Here is a 17979-nt window from a genome sequence, read left to right as displayed (position 1 = left end):
CTGAGCTCGTGCTTTAATTAAAATTCTACTCAACGAAAATCTTGAAAAGGATTTCCAAGTAAAATCACGAACAAGAAAAAATAAAACTGCCTCGTTACAAACGGGTCATGACCTTTCGAGGCCCTTCCCTTAAAAAGAATTGAATAGAAGAAATTCGCAAGCCTAGAACCGTACGCTGGATAACCATGGAAAATGTGTACGAGAACGAGCTAGCCGAAAACGACGAAGAGGACCATCCGGTCCCGGTGGTCCACTTCAGTGGCCCACGTCCAATTCGGGGCTGTCTGGGGACCCCGGGCTCCCGACTGAAGACCAAAACGAACAGTACCCACAGCGTCCGGCTGTTGTCGCCGTCGCCCTCGCCTCCCCCAACACTGTCCTCGCGGGGACTGCTCCAACGGCGACCCTCAAGATCACCCTCGCCCACCGCCGACTCCGGGTCGGTCGTGTCCCCGTCCCACTCGGCCGTAACGGCTACGCCAACTTCGCTGGACCAACCTGCGTGCCGCCAGCCACTGGCCAACAACAACAGCAGCAGCGTCAATGCCGAGGACGCCGTGCCCTTGGTCACCCCCAAGAAGCCCAAGGTGGACTTTGTACGGTTTGATTCGACCGAGATTCACTACACGGACCACGATGAGGTGCGGACCAAAATCTCGGACGAAATTAAAAGGTAAGTGAGCTTTTCGGCTGTACACCTGCTAGCTTCCCCGTGCCGTGCGAACAAATTATATTGAGAAGAGGGTGACGAAATTATAATTAGAAGTGAGCAGGGCAAGTGCCTGCGAGAAAAGTCCTAAGGGGTGGACTTAAGACGCGTCTCGAGTAATCTGAACGAGGAGTGGAAAGCTGAAAAGTTCTCGGGGAAATGTATAATTATTTGAAAACTTGACTTGCAGACAGTAACGGCTAACGAGGATGCTGAAAAGGTGATCAAAAAGTGTTAATTTTGGCATACTACAAAGTACTGGTAAGCAATAAGAAGAAAGCAAGAATGCTGCACTTTGAGTTTTGAAGACTGCGAACATAAAATTCATAAATTGATCTGTATTAAATTGAATTGGTACATAAAAAATATTCACTTGTATTTAAAACAGAAATTGATAAATGTTTAAATTTCTTTGATTAATAGATAATAGATATTACACAAATTAAATTTGAATAAAGCCAACTACTCAAATTAAACTGCCAGCAATCCGCTTACAGTTTAACCACCGTTCAAGCCTTAGTCATGACACACGTAATTACCATTGTTAACACGGCCTGGTGATAATAGCAAAACCACTTGACGGTTTGGCGTCAAACGTCCGCGGCCAGCCAGCAACGGCTTGTTGCATCACTTTCAACTGCCATCATCATCGTCATCATGACCATTACCAGCACCTTAGCCAGCCGCCAGCAGGGAATGGACACTGGTAATTGTCCACTAATGGGCGCTGGGTACCACGAAGAAGGTGGGGAATTTTGTCACCTCATTCCATGTGCAAACACGTGGCCGTCAGCGGATTCGACCATTTGTTGTTAAATCCACCAAGGTGTGAAACAGTGGGAAATTAGCGTATCACCAAAGAAGAATGCTAATATTTACTCTGGTAAGACTTTCAAGAAAGGTTTTTGCTTGTAGGCTTGGGCACGATTTTTGAAGGCACTGGAACGGTGTTATTTGCACAACAGTGACATTCCGGGCGAAAAAATCGGGCTGGCGTTAAATCGTGCCTTTGAAGTGTTTGTTTGGTCATGCAAAATAATTTGCCAAACTTAATGCAAAACTGTTTGGGAATATCATTTTGTTGACGCACGGAGAACAACTTTGCTTGGGAAAGTACCCAATATGTTTGCTCATTTGTTATAAAAATCTTTTTGATTTTTGACGTGTTTTCCTATTACGATACATTCCTGCAAGATTTTGCTAAATTTAAAAACATCTTAAAACAAAAAATAAATCCTAACATATGAAAAAATGTTAAGTAATAGTACCGTCAACTGGGGCGAATCAAGACTGCAGTCTGAATAGTGACAGCAGTTTTTAAAGCATTTAATAGGAAATCAATGCACAAATTTAGTGGAACTTCACAGCAAAAAATCCGATGGTAAAATCGCATGCAAAAACATGCACATCACCTTCGTCAAAATAAACACTTTATATTACACACTGCATGTACAATTTTTCCAAACACAAAAAAAGTTGCAACCGACGGGATTCAAACCCAGCACCAACAGTAATAACTGGCGCCTTATCCTACTCGGCCATTAGACCGATGTAAATCTGTGAGATTAAACGCATATATGAGCTTGACATTTGGGTCAAGTAGGTTTCCCATACTGATGGGCTACATATTTCAGGGTGTAAAATCACATAAAGTTGCATAAAATAATGCAATGTTTAATTTACACCCAGGCCTTTTACACGCAGCTGGATTACTACTTGTTTTAGCTGTGTTGATCTGTTCTAACCGAAATCAATCAAAAATATCAAAATAGAGTGCAAAAACCTTGCTAAAACAGATATCCCAATTCTTCCCATGTGTCCCGATTCGACCCAGATGATGGTAATCCCAAGTAACATTTTTTTCAGGAGTTCTACAAGAGCTCTTCAAGATAGCTACAGCATAGCAGTTTGGACCGCGGTAGGATAAAACTATCTTCAAGTACTCTTCCAAACTCCTGAACTGCCCCTGATCGCATAAATGTCTCATATGCATTTTCATCGATTTCGAGTTATTGATGCAGTTTTGTTCAAAATTGTGTGCTCTTTCAAAAGAGCATATAACATCCAGTACTTTGTTCTAGAAATCAGGAGGAAATTTAACACGTAGCCTTATGTATGGGACAAACTTCAAATGCGTTTTTCTCAGTTTGCTGTTTTTGCATATGGGACATTTATGCGAACATGGGCTGTGAAGAAGTTTTGAAGATAATTTTATCATACCGCGGTCCAAACTGCTATGCTGTAGCTATCTTGAAGAGCTCTTGTAGAACTCCTGGAAAAATGTTACTTGGGATGGTCTACTTTTCTTCACCAAAAATAACAGAATCGAAAAGTAATACTTTTCGATACAATGGTTAAAAAGTTATATTTTTCAGCACTCATATGGATGCCATAAAGTTGAAATTGTCAATACTTATACCTACTGAAAAGTAATACTTTTTAAAATAATGTCGGGTTGAACATTGAAATAATTTAACACATGGACAATTGATTGAAAATCCCATTTAAAGGGTGTTTTCAGAATTGCTAAAAATGCTGTTGGCAACTCATTGCAAAACTTGATTTTTTTTCATCACATATTTATCCAATGTGGTGAACATCGTTGGATAAATATACGAATCGTGCTGCAAAAAACCGTTTTGCAACATGTTGCATAAACTACTTTTTTGCAATTCCGTCGTGCAACTACTTACTTTTCCTGTCAGTCTTGAACGACGAAATAACCTACTTTTCTGTACCAAAAATAACAGAATCGAATAGCAACACTTTTCAAAATAAATGCTGAAAAGTTCTACTTTTCAGCACTGAAATGGGTGCTGAAAAGTTGAACTTTTCAGCACTTGTTTCGAAAGGTAACACTTTTCAACATTTTATTGATTTAAACGTTTTATTGACAAAATACAGGAAAATTCGACTTTAAATTTCACTCAATGGGTGTTTTTCGAAATTGCAAAAAATGTTGTATGGAACTCGTTGCATAACTTGATTTTTTCAGCACTCGTCGTATTTATCCAACTCGGTGAACCTCGTTGGATAAATGTACGACTCGTGCTGAAAAAATCCTCTTTTTGCAACATGCATAGCATAGCATAGCATAGCATTGGTGTCTACCCGTAGCTGCTACTTCGTTATTGACCAGGACCCCCAAACATTGCTCCGTGGACCACAGATGAAAAGTAGGAACCAATCATCACCCCTTCGCAATTTTCAAAGGTCCCTATCGTGCTGATCAATACCGACGCCGGCCACGACCAGTGGTAAGACACGGGGAAGTGGATGGGAATGTTAGCCGATACTTGAGTGATGGGACCGCCAAATCGACTGCGTCTCCGACAAAGTATCACATGAGTTTTGAGGGTTAGTAAGATGGGTATGAGGTCAGGATTCACTGTGGTAGGTGATGCGACCATGAGCAATATGTTTATCGGTTGAAATTTTAAAAATCTTAGGCAGCCGGCTGCGGAAAGATACCTATCTAGGGATTTAAATATAGTATTAATTCGACCGCGATTCTCCAGAAATTCTCCGTCGGCGTGCCTTCCGATCAACGGTGATGTAGGAAGGGCTTCATTCATTAAAATTATTTCATATCATAAGCCTTAAAACATATCCGTCGACGTGCCTTCCGATCCTCGATTATATGGAAAGGACTTAATCCAGCAATACGACTTGCTTGTCTCAAAAAACAAAAATCGGATCGTTTCTATCGAAAACTATATAAAGAGAACAAAAATAAAATTCATCGGCTAACGAACGCGTGAACAAAAAATTAATGAAAAAAGAAGAAGAAGAAATCCAATCACCCCATGCACTCGAACAGCGACACAAAAGAGACGGAAAATAACACGAAAAAACAGGACTGCGCGTCCACACAGGCACCGCAATACTGATGCCATTATTTAATTATAATGACCAATCACCCCATGTACACAAATAGCGACACAAAAGAGACGGAAAATAACACGAAAAAACAGGACTGCGCGTCCACACAGGCACCACATTACTGATGCCATTATTTAATTATAATGACCAATCACCCCATGCACTCGAACAGCGACATAAAAGAGACGGAAAATAACACGAAAAAACAGGACTGCGCGTCCACACAGGCACCGCACTACTGATGCCATTATTTAATTATAATGACCAATCACCCCATGCACTCGAACAGCGACATAAAAGAGACGGAAAATAACACGAAAAAACAGGACTGCGCGTCCACACAGGCACCGCACTACTCAAATCCTCTTTTTGCAACATGTTGCATAAACTACTATTACATTATGTTTTGATGTTAAATCGATCTCCGCATCAATAAAATTAATCGGTTTTAGATCATTTATTTTACAGTTTAAGAAATAGAAGAAATAATCTTCTATTTTTCGATTTTTCTAAAAATAGTGCTCAAAAGAGCCAATTTCCGAAGAAATATTTTTTATAGCAAAGAAATTATCCTACAAATTGAAGACATTGAAGATAGATTTATTTGCTCTTGAAATACATCCACTCACATATATAGAACAAAATAAATTTAGCTTTAAGTGTCACCCAAAAAGTGCTCAGTTTTAAAAAAATATCGGTATCGCGGAAACCAATGGTTATAATTTTCAGGTTTCTTTGAATCATCTATTTAGAAACTCTTATAACCTTTCACATTATCCCGATTTTTTAATATTTAACTGCCATTATTTTATGTATAGCTACTAAACTTGTATTGTTAAACCATTAATGTACAGTAGCTTCTTTCCATGACAAAAAAAAACAAATTACATCCATTTCTGGTTTTTACTTACTGAATTTGATAAAGAGTTGCGGGGCAAAGCGATTTTTTAGTTATTTTGGGTGTTAAATTTAGTTTATTATATAGTTTTATATTAGGGGTTGATAATTACCCTAAATCAAAATAATTGTACATTAAATTGACTTATTCGAACTAAGTAGAAGTTATTAAGCTAAAGTATCATTTTTAGAGTTAATAATCTTACTATTTTTGCAAACGTATTTTGAATACTATTTGTTAACACAAAAATGGGTTGTATGAGTGTATAACATTTTGTGAGTGTAGGAGAGAAACAGCCCAGTGTAGAGTGACAGCTGGATAGCTTGATATTTTCTTGCAAGTGATTGGTTTCCGGTCAGTGCGAAGCAGGGCAAGGAAAGTTAGTTGGAAAAAGAGATCTAACAGAATACACACGTTTGAAATACAGTCCACCGCTTTTTTATTTAACCCGCGAGTTTCCGGAGAAACACTATTTTTTAGTGATTTTGCATCAATACCATTAGAAATTTTAGTGCGCACCTGTGCCCCACAAAAAATGAATTTAGAAAAAATGATTTTAGAAAAAAATGATGGAAAAAAGAAGAAGAGGAATTTCAAAAAATCTTGAAGGGTTTGAAAGGTAATTGGCTAGGCTATACACGAGTAAAAAGGTTACAAAGATTTCGTAACACTAATGTTTTGTAAACCTAATTTTGTAAAATTTAAAAATTAGATCAAAATGAGTTTCTTTAATAACTTTCACAAACTTAAATTTTTTCACTTTTTTTTTGTAAATACATAAAATTGGCAAGGTAAAAATTCGAATATGAGCTTATTAGGCTAAAATTAAGTTTGCAAAAGGCTAGTGCGCACCTTTGCCTCATGCGCACTTTTGCCCCTACTCTTGTTGCTCTGTTACTATACATTTTTTAAATTCCAAAGGAACCGTGTTCTGAGGACCTAAAATGTCATGCTTCCACAAAAATCGTTTTGAAGTGCAAATTATTGTAGTTCAATGTATATTATAGGGATGTGTGTGTTTCGTTGAGCGTACTGAGTTTAAATCTCAAATAAGAGCTTCCCATTTGTTCAATCAAAATTAATCTAATATTACAAAATCAATGAGGTTATATGAAAACATCAAATTTTGCACAACCCAATTATTTTAGCGAATCTGATATGCTCTACTGCCCAATCTCTAAACAACAAAGCGAGCTCAATGTGTCGGAAAACTACAAAAAAACACTCGCCCACCTCCTTGCTGTTTGTTTATCTAGTGCACAATGGGTACTTTCTTCGTGCCGGCCCCATAAATCGTACACACATTCTTGTGTGCCATTTTTGAACTCCCTCCTCCGCTCAAAAATAGCTCACCTTTAATTGGTACTCTTAATTTTCACCTCCGCTGCCGGCTGACCGCGCCTGAAACCCGAGACTCGGAATCCCATTCCGACCAAACGATTCAGAAAAACGCATCCGCTGCCGGTCGGGGTCGTTTCGGTATTGTGTTTGTGCACTCGGCTGTTCTTCTCGTTGTACACATGTCGTCGTGTTCGTGCATACTTGTCACACGTTGATTTTGGATCAAAATGCGCTAGCAACGCATTTTTGTGCAGCTTTCAATGCTTCACCTTTTAAGCTTTACCAGATCCCGAAATGTGATTTCAATCCTGAAATTAAAAAAAACTGGAAAATACCGTGCAATGTTGCCACTCTACATATGCCATTTTAGATCTGATTGGCTCGTGCTATCTCGACACACCCTGCAAGTGCAACAACTTGCTGATGGGAATTTTGATTAGAAGACGTTTACAATGCACAGACCGGCTAGAAAAAACTAAATATGTGTTATTGTTGTTTACATCTACATCGTGATCTATTTTTTTGTTTATTGTTAGGTTCTAACATTAAAAAGCGTGTTTGTTCGAATCTTCAAAAAGCAACGAGCGACAAGATTGCACGATCACGTCGATGTGACGTCGTTACACTGTACCAACTTTCCGTTGATTTAAATAGCATTGCTCATTGCATGCGACCGTTTCTATTATTATCCTGCTGCACTTCTTGCGATGACTCGCCGTCTCAACTACAGTGAGTCAAATATTTGTCCGTACCCCCCCGTACGGAAAATGTTTGTGATATAAAAGTACATAAAATTCGACTAAAGTGCCATGTTTTATACATCAATCGACGCGGCAGAATGTCCTCTTTAAGACACTGTCATTGGATTTGCAAAAACTTTTCTTAAAAATACAAAAATTGTTTACTGAAAAAGTAAAATAAAGAGGTCAAATAATTGTCCGTACCCTAATAAAAGCACAAAATCTGATCGATTTAAGTGAATTCATTTATGAAATGTTGTTTCTGTGTCAAATACTAGCACCTCTAGCCAGTTTGTGACAACTTTGAACTTCTGATAACTTTATTAAGTTAGTTTATATTAAAATTGGATTAAATTTAGTTTTTATGTAAAACTTATCAAAATATTAATTTATAAACAACTATTTTTATAAAATTGCTATTTTATGTTGTAAGAGTCTCTATTTAACAAGTTTTAACAATATTTGTTCGAAATATACATTGTTTTCATCTTTTTATTGACATTTTTCGACAAAAATACTGTTTCGGAACAATACCGTTAAACAATCCGGATTGTCCCGGAACCGGTTTAACCCTCGGAGGGAAATTTTGTGGTGGTCAGATAGAGGACAAAAAAACCCACCTCTTGCAATTTAAAGCATCCAATTTCGTCCACTACAGCCCGATTACGAGTCCCTAGTCTGAAATTTGAAATTTTCACTTTCCGTACTGAGAATTTTTGTACCGTCCTGGGACAGAATGTTTTGCTTGGGGAATTTGAAAATTTCAAATTTCAGACTAGGACTCGTAATCGGGCTATAGTGGACGAAATTGGATGCTTCAAATTGCAAGAGGTGGGTTTTGTCCTCTATCTGACCACCACAAAACTCCGAGGGGTTAAACCGGTTCCGGGACAATCCGGATTGTTTAACGGTATTGTTCCGAAACAGTATTTTTGGTCGAAAAATGTCAATAAAAGATGAAAACAATGTATATTTCGAACAAATATTGTTAAAACTTGTTAAATAGAGACTCTTACAACATAAAATAGCAATTTTATAAAAATAGTTGTTTATAAACTTATGTTTTGATAAGTTTTACTTTAAAAACTAAATTTAAACCAATTCTTAATATAAACTAACTAAACAAAGTTATCAGAAGTTCAAAGTTTTCACAAACTGGCTAGAGGTACTAGTATTTGACACAGAAACAACATTTCATAGATAAATTCACTTAAATCGATCAGATTTTGTACTTTTACAAGGGGTACGGACAATTATTTGACCTCTTTTGACTTTTTCAGTAAACTATTTTTGTATTTTTAAGAAAAATTTTGCAAATCCAATGACAGTGTCTTAAAGAGGACATTCTGCCGCGTCGATTGATGTACAAAACATGGCACTTTAGTCGAATTGTATGTACTTTTATATCACAAACATTTTCCGTACGGGGGGGTACGGACAAATATTTGACTCACTGTATCTCGTGCTATGCTGCCTCGATGTTGTGCTGTGACCAACTGCTGCTGCTACCTTGAGGCTGCTGTGCTTCTACTGCACATGTAATCTACTATCTGTACGGAAAGAAGGAGCAAAAAAGCATCGCTTCTGTTTATGCTCTGCCGGTACTTTGTCCTCAATATCATGCTCGTACTATCGGTCTTCAAGAGGAACTCGCCTCTTGCCTCTTGCTTCTTCTTCATATGCGGGTGCACGGCCGCGGCCGGAAATGGCCTGCTACAGAGTCACAAAAAAGAACCGTATCAGCACAAGAACAGAGACACAAAAACAAGAAAAGTGTACCACCAGCCAAGTTAGACGCAAAAACGATGACGTCACTGGACAAAACATTACCCACGGCGTTGAACAGTAGGAGCAGCACATGTGCTTTGTGGGTGACGCTAACGAGCGCGAAACAGTTTGCGCGCGTGGTGAAAAGAGAGCGGGTGAGATTTTCTCGCGAGAAAAACTTTGTCTAGAGAGTAGGGAACATTTATCGGTGAGATGTGGAGCGAGAGAGTGGTGAGATTACTGATAACGGGAACGATAACACTGTGGTATATCAGATATTTTGATTTATTGAAGAGAGTGGCAATGTTGCCGGAGCATTTTCTTAATAATTTTTGATAAATTTCATTAGGTAATAAATCGGTGTAAAAATTTTTAGCACAACATGGAATGCAAAAAAAGCATACAGTCAATCAACAGCTCATAAAAATTAATGTAGGATTTAAAAAGAAGAAATTAAAAAAAATCTTGGACTTAGACTGATCACACCACTCGATATTCTTGAAGTGAATGCCAGTAAACACTTCAGTTTCGTCACGGTATGGTAGATTTGAACTGCCTAAACACGATCCAATCGACAGAATTTAATTTAGGTGAATACCCTGCCAGTTAATACCACTGTAAACTTGGGTATAAATGCTATGGAATCATCTAAAGCAACCATGCGCACCCCTTATTTGTGCTGCTCCAAAGATACACGTTGGTGCGTGGACAAAGTCATGTTTTATGTCCATGCCTATGTCAAAAGAAATATGTTTTTCTATACAAGCCTCCATGCAATCTTGCGGACTCATAATAAAAAATGGACATGTGAATATTTTAAAATTTATTCCGAATTTTATGATTATTTCAGTGTCTTCACCAAAGTTTTAGGTTATTATTAGGACTTTTCAGAAAAAAATATGAAGAGAAAAAAAATAGATTTTTCAAATGTCTGCCAGAATAAAGATTCACTTTATGCCCATTTTGAACAACTTTTTGATTGAAATGAAGAAATTCAATAGGGGAGCGGCCGTGGCTGACTGGTTACGATGTTCGCTTTGTAAGCGAATGGTTCTGGATTCGATTCCCATCTGCTCCCAACGAGAAAGTTAAGCATTCGTGGAATTACAATGTCCCATCCCAGAGGGTCCCGGAGTACCAAACCTTCTTAGCATGGTGCTCCCAACGAATACAACCAAATCTCGGAGCGTATGGTGGTGTGTCTCCACGTTTCTTCCTCCCCTGTCGATTCAGAATTGTGTTGTTGTTCGAACACTCTGTGCTCAAACTCAACCCAATTACGAGTCATCTCTGCGATACGGCTTTACGCAGTAGGCCTGGCCGCTTTAACGCTTGTGATGTTTCAATGCATTCCGATGCAATGGCGCACTACAAATGTTAATAAATGACAAGAAGAGTGCTAGGCGTCATCTAACCTAAGGCACTCTCCAGGATCCCTTCGAAAGATTGGCTGCGCTAGGGTCTGATTAGATTAGATTAGATTAAATTAGATTAGAAATGAAGAAATTCAATAGAAAATTTAAAAAAAATATAGAATGTGTATTTCTTGAAGAACTGCAAATTCAATATTTTTGAGGCCATAAAATCAGTCAATACTTCTGTATTTTACAAACTTTTGAATTAATCTATATCCTCCCTCCCCAGCACTATTGAGAATCGTTAGATTTTTGGCGATCAGATTTTCCTAGATTTTTAATAAATACTTTGATAGATTTTTCAAATTTTGACCTTGTAACCCTGGATATTCTACTGAATTCTCGGCAAAAATGACAGTCAATTTGTCGAAGTTCGGCATTTTTGTGTCAAATAAATCAGCTGTTCTGTTTTCGGCAGAATTCTGCCGAGCTCGAAAATCAAAAATGAGTGTGTAGTTTAAGGTTAAAGGATCTTTTTTGTTGTGAAAAATGACGTGAAATCTAGGAAACTATTGGCTCGATTTTCAGTGATATAAATTTAAGTTTCAATGGCATTTTCTACTCTTTTAACGACAATGGTCCAAAATGTAAAAAACCAAGTTCAATATGTTTTTTAAATTGTTTCTTTACTTATTCTTGACTCTAAAAAAACAAAATTATTGTTATCAAAAAGCAGAAATCACAAGAGTTTAAATTTTCAATATTGAATATCGATTCTTTTGTTTGCAAGGAATCGCGAGTTAAAAAAATAAAACTGATGAGGGCTCGTTTATAAACTACGTAGCCTCCAAATTGTAGAATGAAACTTTTTTTATTTATTTTTTTGTTTGGACCATGGTTTTTTTCCTGCCCTACTTCTCTCACATGGATTATGGGGGAGACAAACAGAATGCTCTGAAAAACAAAAATCAATAAAAAATTCAAGATGCTATATCTCACAAATTATGGGACTTAAAGTCAAACTAGACAATAAAGTTGTAGGATTTTTTCTCAGCTTTTCAAACATGTGTTTTGCTTTTCCTTCATAAAATATTCTTTAATTACAAAAAAATAAAATTATTTTTTTTTTCGTAAAAGTTTACCAATTACTTGAAAACAGTGCGCTATTGAAAAAAAATGAAGTCATTTTCGATTTCAAATTTGATGTTTTATCTAAAAGTGATTTTGGTTTGCTTGAATTATAGTTATCTGATTGAAAGCAATCCTACTCTACAGTCCTAATTATAGGATTTGCACATACCTATTCTACCACTTTTACTTTTGTTTTAATTTTATTTTTGTAACTGAATTACAGTCATCCCACCTATTCGGAACGGTTTCCAGATCGGCCAATGTTCAAAAAATCATAGCAAATCGATAATTAAACTTAATGACTCGCTTTTACCTTCATTTGAAAGCTTTTCTTGCGATCTTTCGAATGCTGTATCAAACATCTGCAAATTTGACCTTTTATATGAAGTTTTTGAGGAAATACTTTGACCCTTGAAATCCACAAATTCGGAACACTTTTTTCTTACGGATGTAAACAAACTTTGGATCTCTCCAGGAGTACATATTTATTACCAAATAATGACTTCACACACTGGAACCAATGAAACTCAAGCTTAGTAATGTTTTATAAATGGTCTGATACCTTTTTTTGTGAAAATATCAGTTAAATTCAGGTGTTCCACAATTGTGGGAGGCACAATAACATCCCACAATTATGGAACAGACAATTTGAAGGCAGTGTTTTGGTGCTCTGGACAAAATAGCCTTGGAATGAAGTTTTTTGTTCAAAAAGTACTACTTTTACTAGTGAAATAGCAAGATAATGTCCAAATGAAGGTTCTAAAAATAGTAAGGTCGACAGAAAAGCTACTTTTGGTCTGTTATTCACAAATTATCATAAAAGTGTTCCGAATTTGTGGGTGTTCCGAATATGTGGGATGACTGTACCTTTAAAACTTTTCATAACTGGAGTTCCTTTACGCTATTATGTTTCATATGTTTATAGGACCTTTTCAAAAAAAAAAAAAAAGATATCTAACCTGCCATCGCTGTACACTACACTCTTGGCTCACTAACAAAATTATCTCCATCGCGAGAGCTGCCCTCTCACGTGTTGTCCATATCCACCACGAGTGCGCTCTCCCTTTCTCTCTATCTCCCGCACTCGTTCGAATTCGTCACCGTTCGGCGCCAACGTTGCTTTGGATAAACCCACCACACTGAACCCCCCCTCGGGGAAGCAAGAGCTACCAGGACCGACCAAGTCCGCGGATGCATTCAGTTACGACAAAGTTCTCGCATGAACCAGACACAAGTGCGCGCGCGTCCGAACTGCCAGAACGGCCCCAGAGTGTTGTTGCTGTTGGCCAGAAGTACACTCCTGCTGACCGCCGACACCGCACTCAGAACGCGCGAGACATAGCCAGAAGCCATGAGGGGGTGTGGTGTGGTGTAATGCAAGTTATAGCCGTTGTAGTACCGTCTCATCTTCACTGTCATCTTCTAGCAACTGTTACTCTCTCTATAGTTCTGTTGTGAGCCGTTGCCGTCACCGGTTTCGACGTTGATGTTTCTCGCAAGATCTACTGTGTGTTCTAGTATATCTCTAGTAGTTGTACCCCCCCGTAACAGAAGAAACCGATGTCTTCGTCATAGCTGTTGTACAGAGTGCGATCGAGCGATTTAGAGTTAAGGTTCCGTGCGAGCGTTTCGGATTGTACGGTGTTAGTGCGTTAAGGTCAACTAGAAAGTGCTTTGCTTTGCTTAGTTCCAGCTTGAGGTAATGGAACCACTATCGCGGAGATAGTGCAGCAGTACTGTGCTGTCGTCGTCGTCGTCGTAGTGGGTATCAAGTGCTGGGCCAATAATCGCTTAGCTAGAAATGTAGTTTGGTTCTAGAAGTGGCACAGCAGTGTTTGTGCGACAGTGTGCAGTGGAACGCGAGCACGCGATCGAGTAAAGTAATAATTAATTTCGAAAAAGTACAGAAAGTAAGAGTGTGCAAGGTTGTCGCAGTGGTTCGATGTGTGTTGACGAGCGATCGACGATTGTTCGCCGGCTGGATCGATCGTGAGTGTGTTGTTCAGAGTGAGAGCGAGAGTCGTGGAAGTCACGTGAAACGCTGATCGAGCAGAAGATCTGCCGAGTCTGCAGATCTAGATCAAACGGGCTAGCATCTGTCGCTAGAGCTTCCGTCCAAGCCGGGGATCATCCAGCGATGCTGAGCCAGCAGAAGCAGCTGAAGCTGTGAACACTCGGTGCAGAGGCGTTCGCGAGATGTAAATACGCATAAATTCGAGAGTTCCCACGATCGTTTGGAAGAGCCAAGCCAGAGCGAGAGTGCGCTCCGGAAACAAACAAACAATAATACAGCGGCAGAGTGAAGTGTGTTTAGAAGTGCCGGCAAGATTTAGTAGTCGTTTAGCCGAGTTCTCCAGGTGTTCTTTAATTGGTGTAGCATAAATATAAGTAGAAAGTATCGATCAGCTGAATCAGTGTGGTAGTGTAGCGGTGCTTTAGCTGTTCCTGGCGCGGTTTCTTCAACTGAGTAGCCAAAGAAGAAGTAGCGTTCCGAGTTGATCCGTAGTCAAGTGCTTAGTATCTCCAGTGTAACGAGCCGACGCCGCCGTAAAGAAGAAGAAGAAGCATTGCGGCGAGTTCTGGGCCCGTTTCAAGAGTTGTTGATGGCTTCCAGCCGTATTGCTGCTACGCGGTGATCGCTGCGCTGCTGCTTGCGGATTAAGTGGTGACCCTGGAGCAGGAGCAGGTTGCGACTTCGGAGGACGCAGCAATTCGCTCAACGCAGCGGATAAGGAGACAGAAGTGTCGCTGCTTCGGGCAGGCGGCCAAGTCTGCGGTCTGGCGCTATTAGCATATTAAAAGGTAAATTGCTCGGCGATAATAATTGAGTAATTACTGGCCGGGCGCTGGAAAGTTTGTCCTGAAGGTTGGCGCTACTGGCGCGGTGCGGGTGACCGTGACGTAAATAAATAAAAGCGACTACTGTGTCAGGCTATTGTTCCCACTTGGAGTGAGTGATGGTGTCGAACAATAGCAACTTTGCTTCAGGGGAGTGTTCACAGGTTGGCAATTTGTGTTTGGCTTGATGGCTCATAATTTGTCCTTTGTTGCCGGTGTGGTGCCAGCTGGTGACAAACGGGTTCCACCCCCGCTCCGACACGTCCCCTCCGTCAGGTGGACATGGACACGTTGTTCTTCTTATTAGCACTGGCGGTGGTTTGTTGTGGTTGGACTTATCGGGTTCGTAATCAAGTCCGTGGAGAAAGTGGTGCAGCGGTGGATTGAAGTTGTGGATTTAAGATGTGAATAATTTGTGTTTTTTTTTTTGCTTATGCGAAGGATTAGGATGCCTTGATAGGGATGCCCAGCCCGATTTTTTGAACAAATATAAAATTTGAATTGTGTGATTTTCTGACTTTTTCAATTAAGATTTGTCTTTTCAAATATTTACCAAGGCAAATTTCTTAACAACAGGTATTTACAGTAGATTTTAGACAAAAGAAGTGATCTTCAATTATATTTAAAACAATTCTGACTTGAACACCAAATAATGAAAAATTCATTGTTTATGGTCCGGAATCGATAAACTTGAAAGACGTGTTTTTTAAAAAAAATGTTTTTCTACTGGTATGAGAAAAACTATTTAAGAGTTTACGGGGAGACCACGCGGCTGCATTATCTTTGAAATTTGTTTTTTGTTATATTTCATTTGCTATCACAATTTTCATATATTTGTCAAAAATAAAAACGACAAAACTCAATTGCATTTTTTTACGAAAAAATCTGGAGTTTTTTTTTTTGAAAAGGTCCTATAAACCAATTTTTATGTTTTGCTTTTAGGTGTTTTTGAATACCCCTGACTCAAGGCGGTTCTAAAAACACCCAAAAGCAAAAATTGAAAATTTGGTTTATAGGACCTTTAAAAACTCCAGAAATGTGCAATGGATTGTGAAGTTTACCATTTTCCAATGAATATTTTTGTTGATACAATTGTTGGATATCTCAAATATAAAAATTATGAGAGCACCGAAAAAATACTAATGGCTGATAATTGGTAAACTTTTGTTTTGTAAAATGATTACAGCTTTAATCTCTCTATTTTTTTATTTTAGATACATAATGTTTGTTTCATTAAACTGAACGTTTTTAACGTTTGAACTAAATTACTGAAAGTATTTTGCTTCCCAATCCCGTGACTTTTACAGTTCAAAATGTTAACACACTAAACAGAGAAATTTTATTATGTTTTTGTTTGATTTTGTGACTTCAAAATTTGAAAAAATGCTTGCTATTTTTCCCGACCTGTTACATAAAATTTAAAAGGGACAGAAACTTTGAAAAATACTTGCAACGGCCTAGTCACTATTTGTCTTGATTTTTGGAGTAAATTGTGAAAGGAAGTAGACAACAATTTCAAATAATATTTGTTGTTCCTGCTTTCTCCTCTGAAAAACTTTCGATTCGAAATAGATTTAACTTTCCACTAGATTTAACTTTACATTCAGGCCTCTTATTGTCAGCTGAATTATTACTCACTTTTGCTGCGTAGTAAGGTCCTTTTTAAAAATATCAGTCATATTTTATTTCATGTGTTTGGCTACCACCCCTTTAAAATTTTTCCTAAAAATCACGGGGCAAAAAAATATTGCATAAAAAAACATTGAAAAAACTTGTATACTCGATTGTAAACTACAGTCCAGACTCGACTATCCGAAGGCCTTGGCAAAATTTCCCTTCGGATAGTCGACAAAAAATTTTGTTCGTTGTCTTATTTCTAATTTTTTAAATCCAATATGGCGGCCAAAATAGTGGTGATGAAATATTGAAAAATCTTTATTATTTATACAGCAGTTCCATATGAAAGTTAAAGAAAAAAAATAAAAGTGCTTCGATTTGGCTCAAAATTTTTCTGGGGGTTCCTTGGCCAAAATAATTAGACCCGTATTTTTTTGTTTGGCCATTAGGGTGGCCTACGTCGTGTTAGGGTGGTCCGAAAAATGGCCATTTTCGTCGATTTCCACAAAACCACTTTTTCAAAAATCATAACTTCGCTCCATTCCAACCGATTTTAGCTGTCTAGGGTGCAAATGAAAGATGATAAGTTGGACTTCCAAGAAAAATAATGTGGAGTTTCAAAATCTAGCCTAACATTTGAAAAGTCTAATGAAAACATCAAATGCCGTTTTGACGGTGTCTGGACCAAAGAGCCTATATCTGAAAATATTTTTAACGGATTCCTCGGACAATTTTACATAACATATCAAAAATTGGGCGAGGTTCATTAACAGGATTCAGAGATATGATTATTGAAAATAAAATCCGGGTTTTCGACGCGCCGCGCGCGAAAACGGGAGATTGACGAAATCGGCAAAAAATCAACTTTTTTCACTAAAACTGCGATAACTCGAAAATTTCAGCGATGACCTATAAATGTTAGGGTACCAAAAGTTGCGTATTTCAATTGCGAAAATTTTGGTACCCTAACATCTATAGGTCATCGCTGAAATTTTCTAGTTATCGCAGTTTTAGTGAAAAAAGTTGATTTTTTGCCGATTTCGCCAATTTCTCGTTTTCGCGCGCGGCGCGTCGAAAAACCCGGATTTTATTTTCAAAAAATCATATCTCTGAATCCTGTTAATGAACCTCGCCCAATTTTTGATATGTTATGTAAAATTGTCCGAGGAATCCGTTAAAAATATTTTCAGATATAGGCTCTTTGGTCCAGACACCGTCAAAACGGCATTTGATGTTTTCATTAGACTTTTCAAATGTTAGGCTAGATTTTGAAACTCCACATTATTTTTCTTGAAAGTCCAACTTATCATCTTTCATTTGCGCCCTAGACAGCTAAAATCGGTTGAAATGGAGCGAAGTTATGATTTTTGAAAAAGTGGTTTTGTGAAAATCGACGAAAATGGCCATTTTTCGACCACCCTAACACGACGTAGGCCACCCTAATGGCCAAACAAAAAAATACGGGTCTAATTATTTTGGCCAAGGAACCCCCAGAAAAATTTTGAGCCAAATCGAAGCACTTTTATTTTTTTTCTTTAACTTTCATATGGAACTGCTGTATATTTATATTGAAAAATCTTAATTTTATAAACAATCAACCATTCAAATTAAACTGAAATGAGGTTGCAGAACTTTAATTTGATGTAAAAAGTAAGAAAATAAAAATAATGTTTTTTTGGTGTTTTGTTTGTAATTCGATTA

General features: G+C 38.1%; 1 protein-coding gene across 18 annotated transcripts in view; it reads left to right on the top strand.

Moving 5' to 3' along the window:
- The window catches only part of LOC6036398 (potassium voltage-gated channel subfamily KQT member 1), a 349585-nt gene continuing 331606 nt past the window's right edge, over nucleotides 1-17979 (top strand). For 3 of the 18 annotated variants that reach the window (XM_038263231.1, XM_038263229.1, XM_038263230.1), the window contains exon 1: nucleotides 13-673. In XM_038263231.1, coding sequence (XP_038119159.1) covers nucleotides 186-673 — 488 coding nt within the window. In that variant the 5' untranslated portion in view covers nucleotides 13-185. Of the gene's footprint in view, nucleotides 674-13014; nucleotides 14626-17979 lie in introns of those variants that run through there. The other 15 variants (XM_038263226.1, XM_038263240.1, XM_038263227.1 and 12 more) reach the window with 10 other exon arrangements.

The sequence above is a fragment of the Culex quinquefasciatus genome, chromosome 3, assembly GCF_015732765.1.
Source record: "Culex quinquefasciatus strain JHB chromosome 3, VPISU_Cqui_1.0_pri_paternal, whole genome shotgun sequence".
In the NCBI taxonomy this organism is placed as follows: domain Eukaryota; kingdom Metazoa; phylum Arthropoda; class Insecta; order Diptera; family Culicidae; genus Culex; species Culex quinquefasciatus.
Note: the sequence above shows the minus strand (reverse complement) of the source record. Positions and strands in the feature narration are given on the sequence as shown.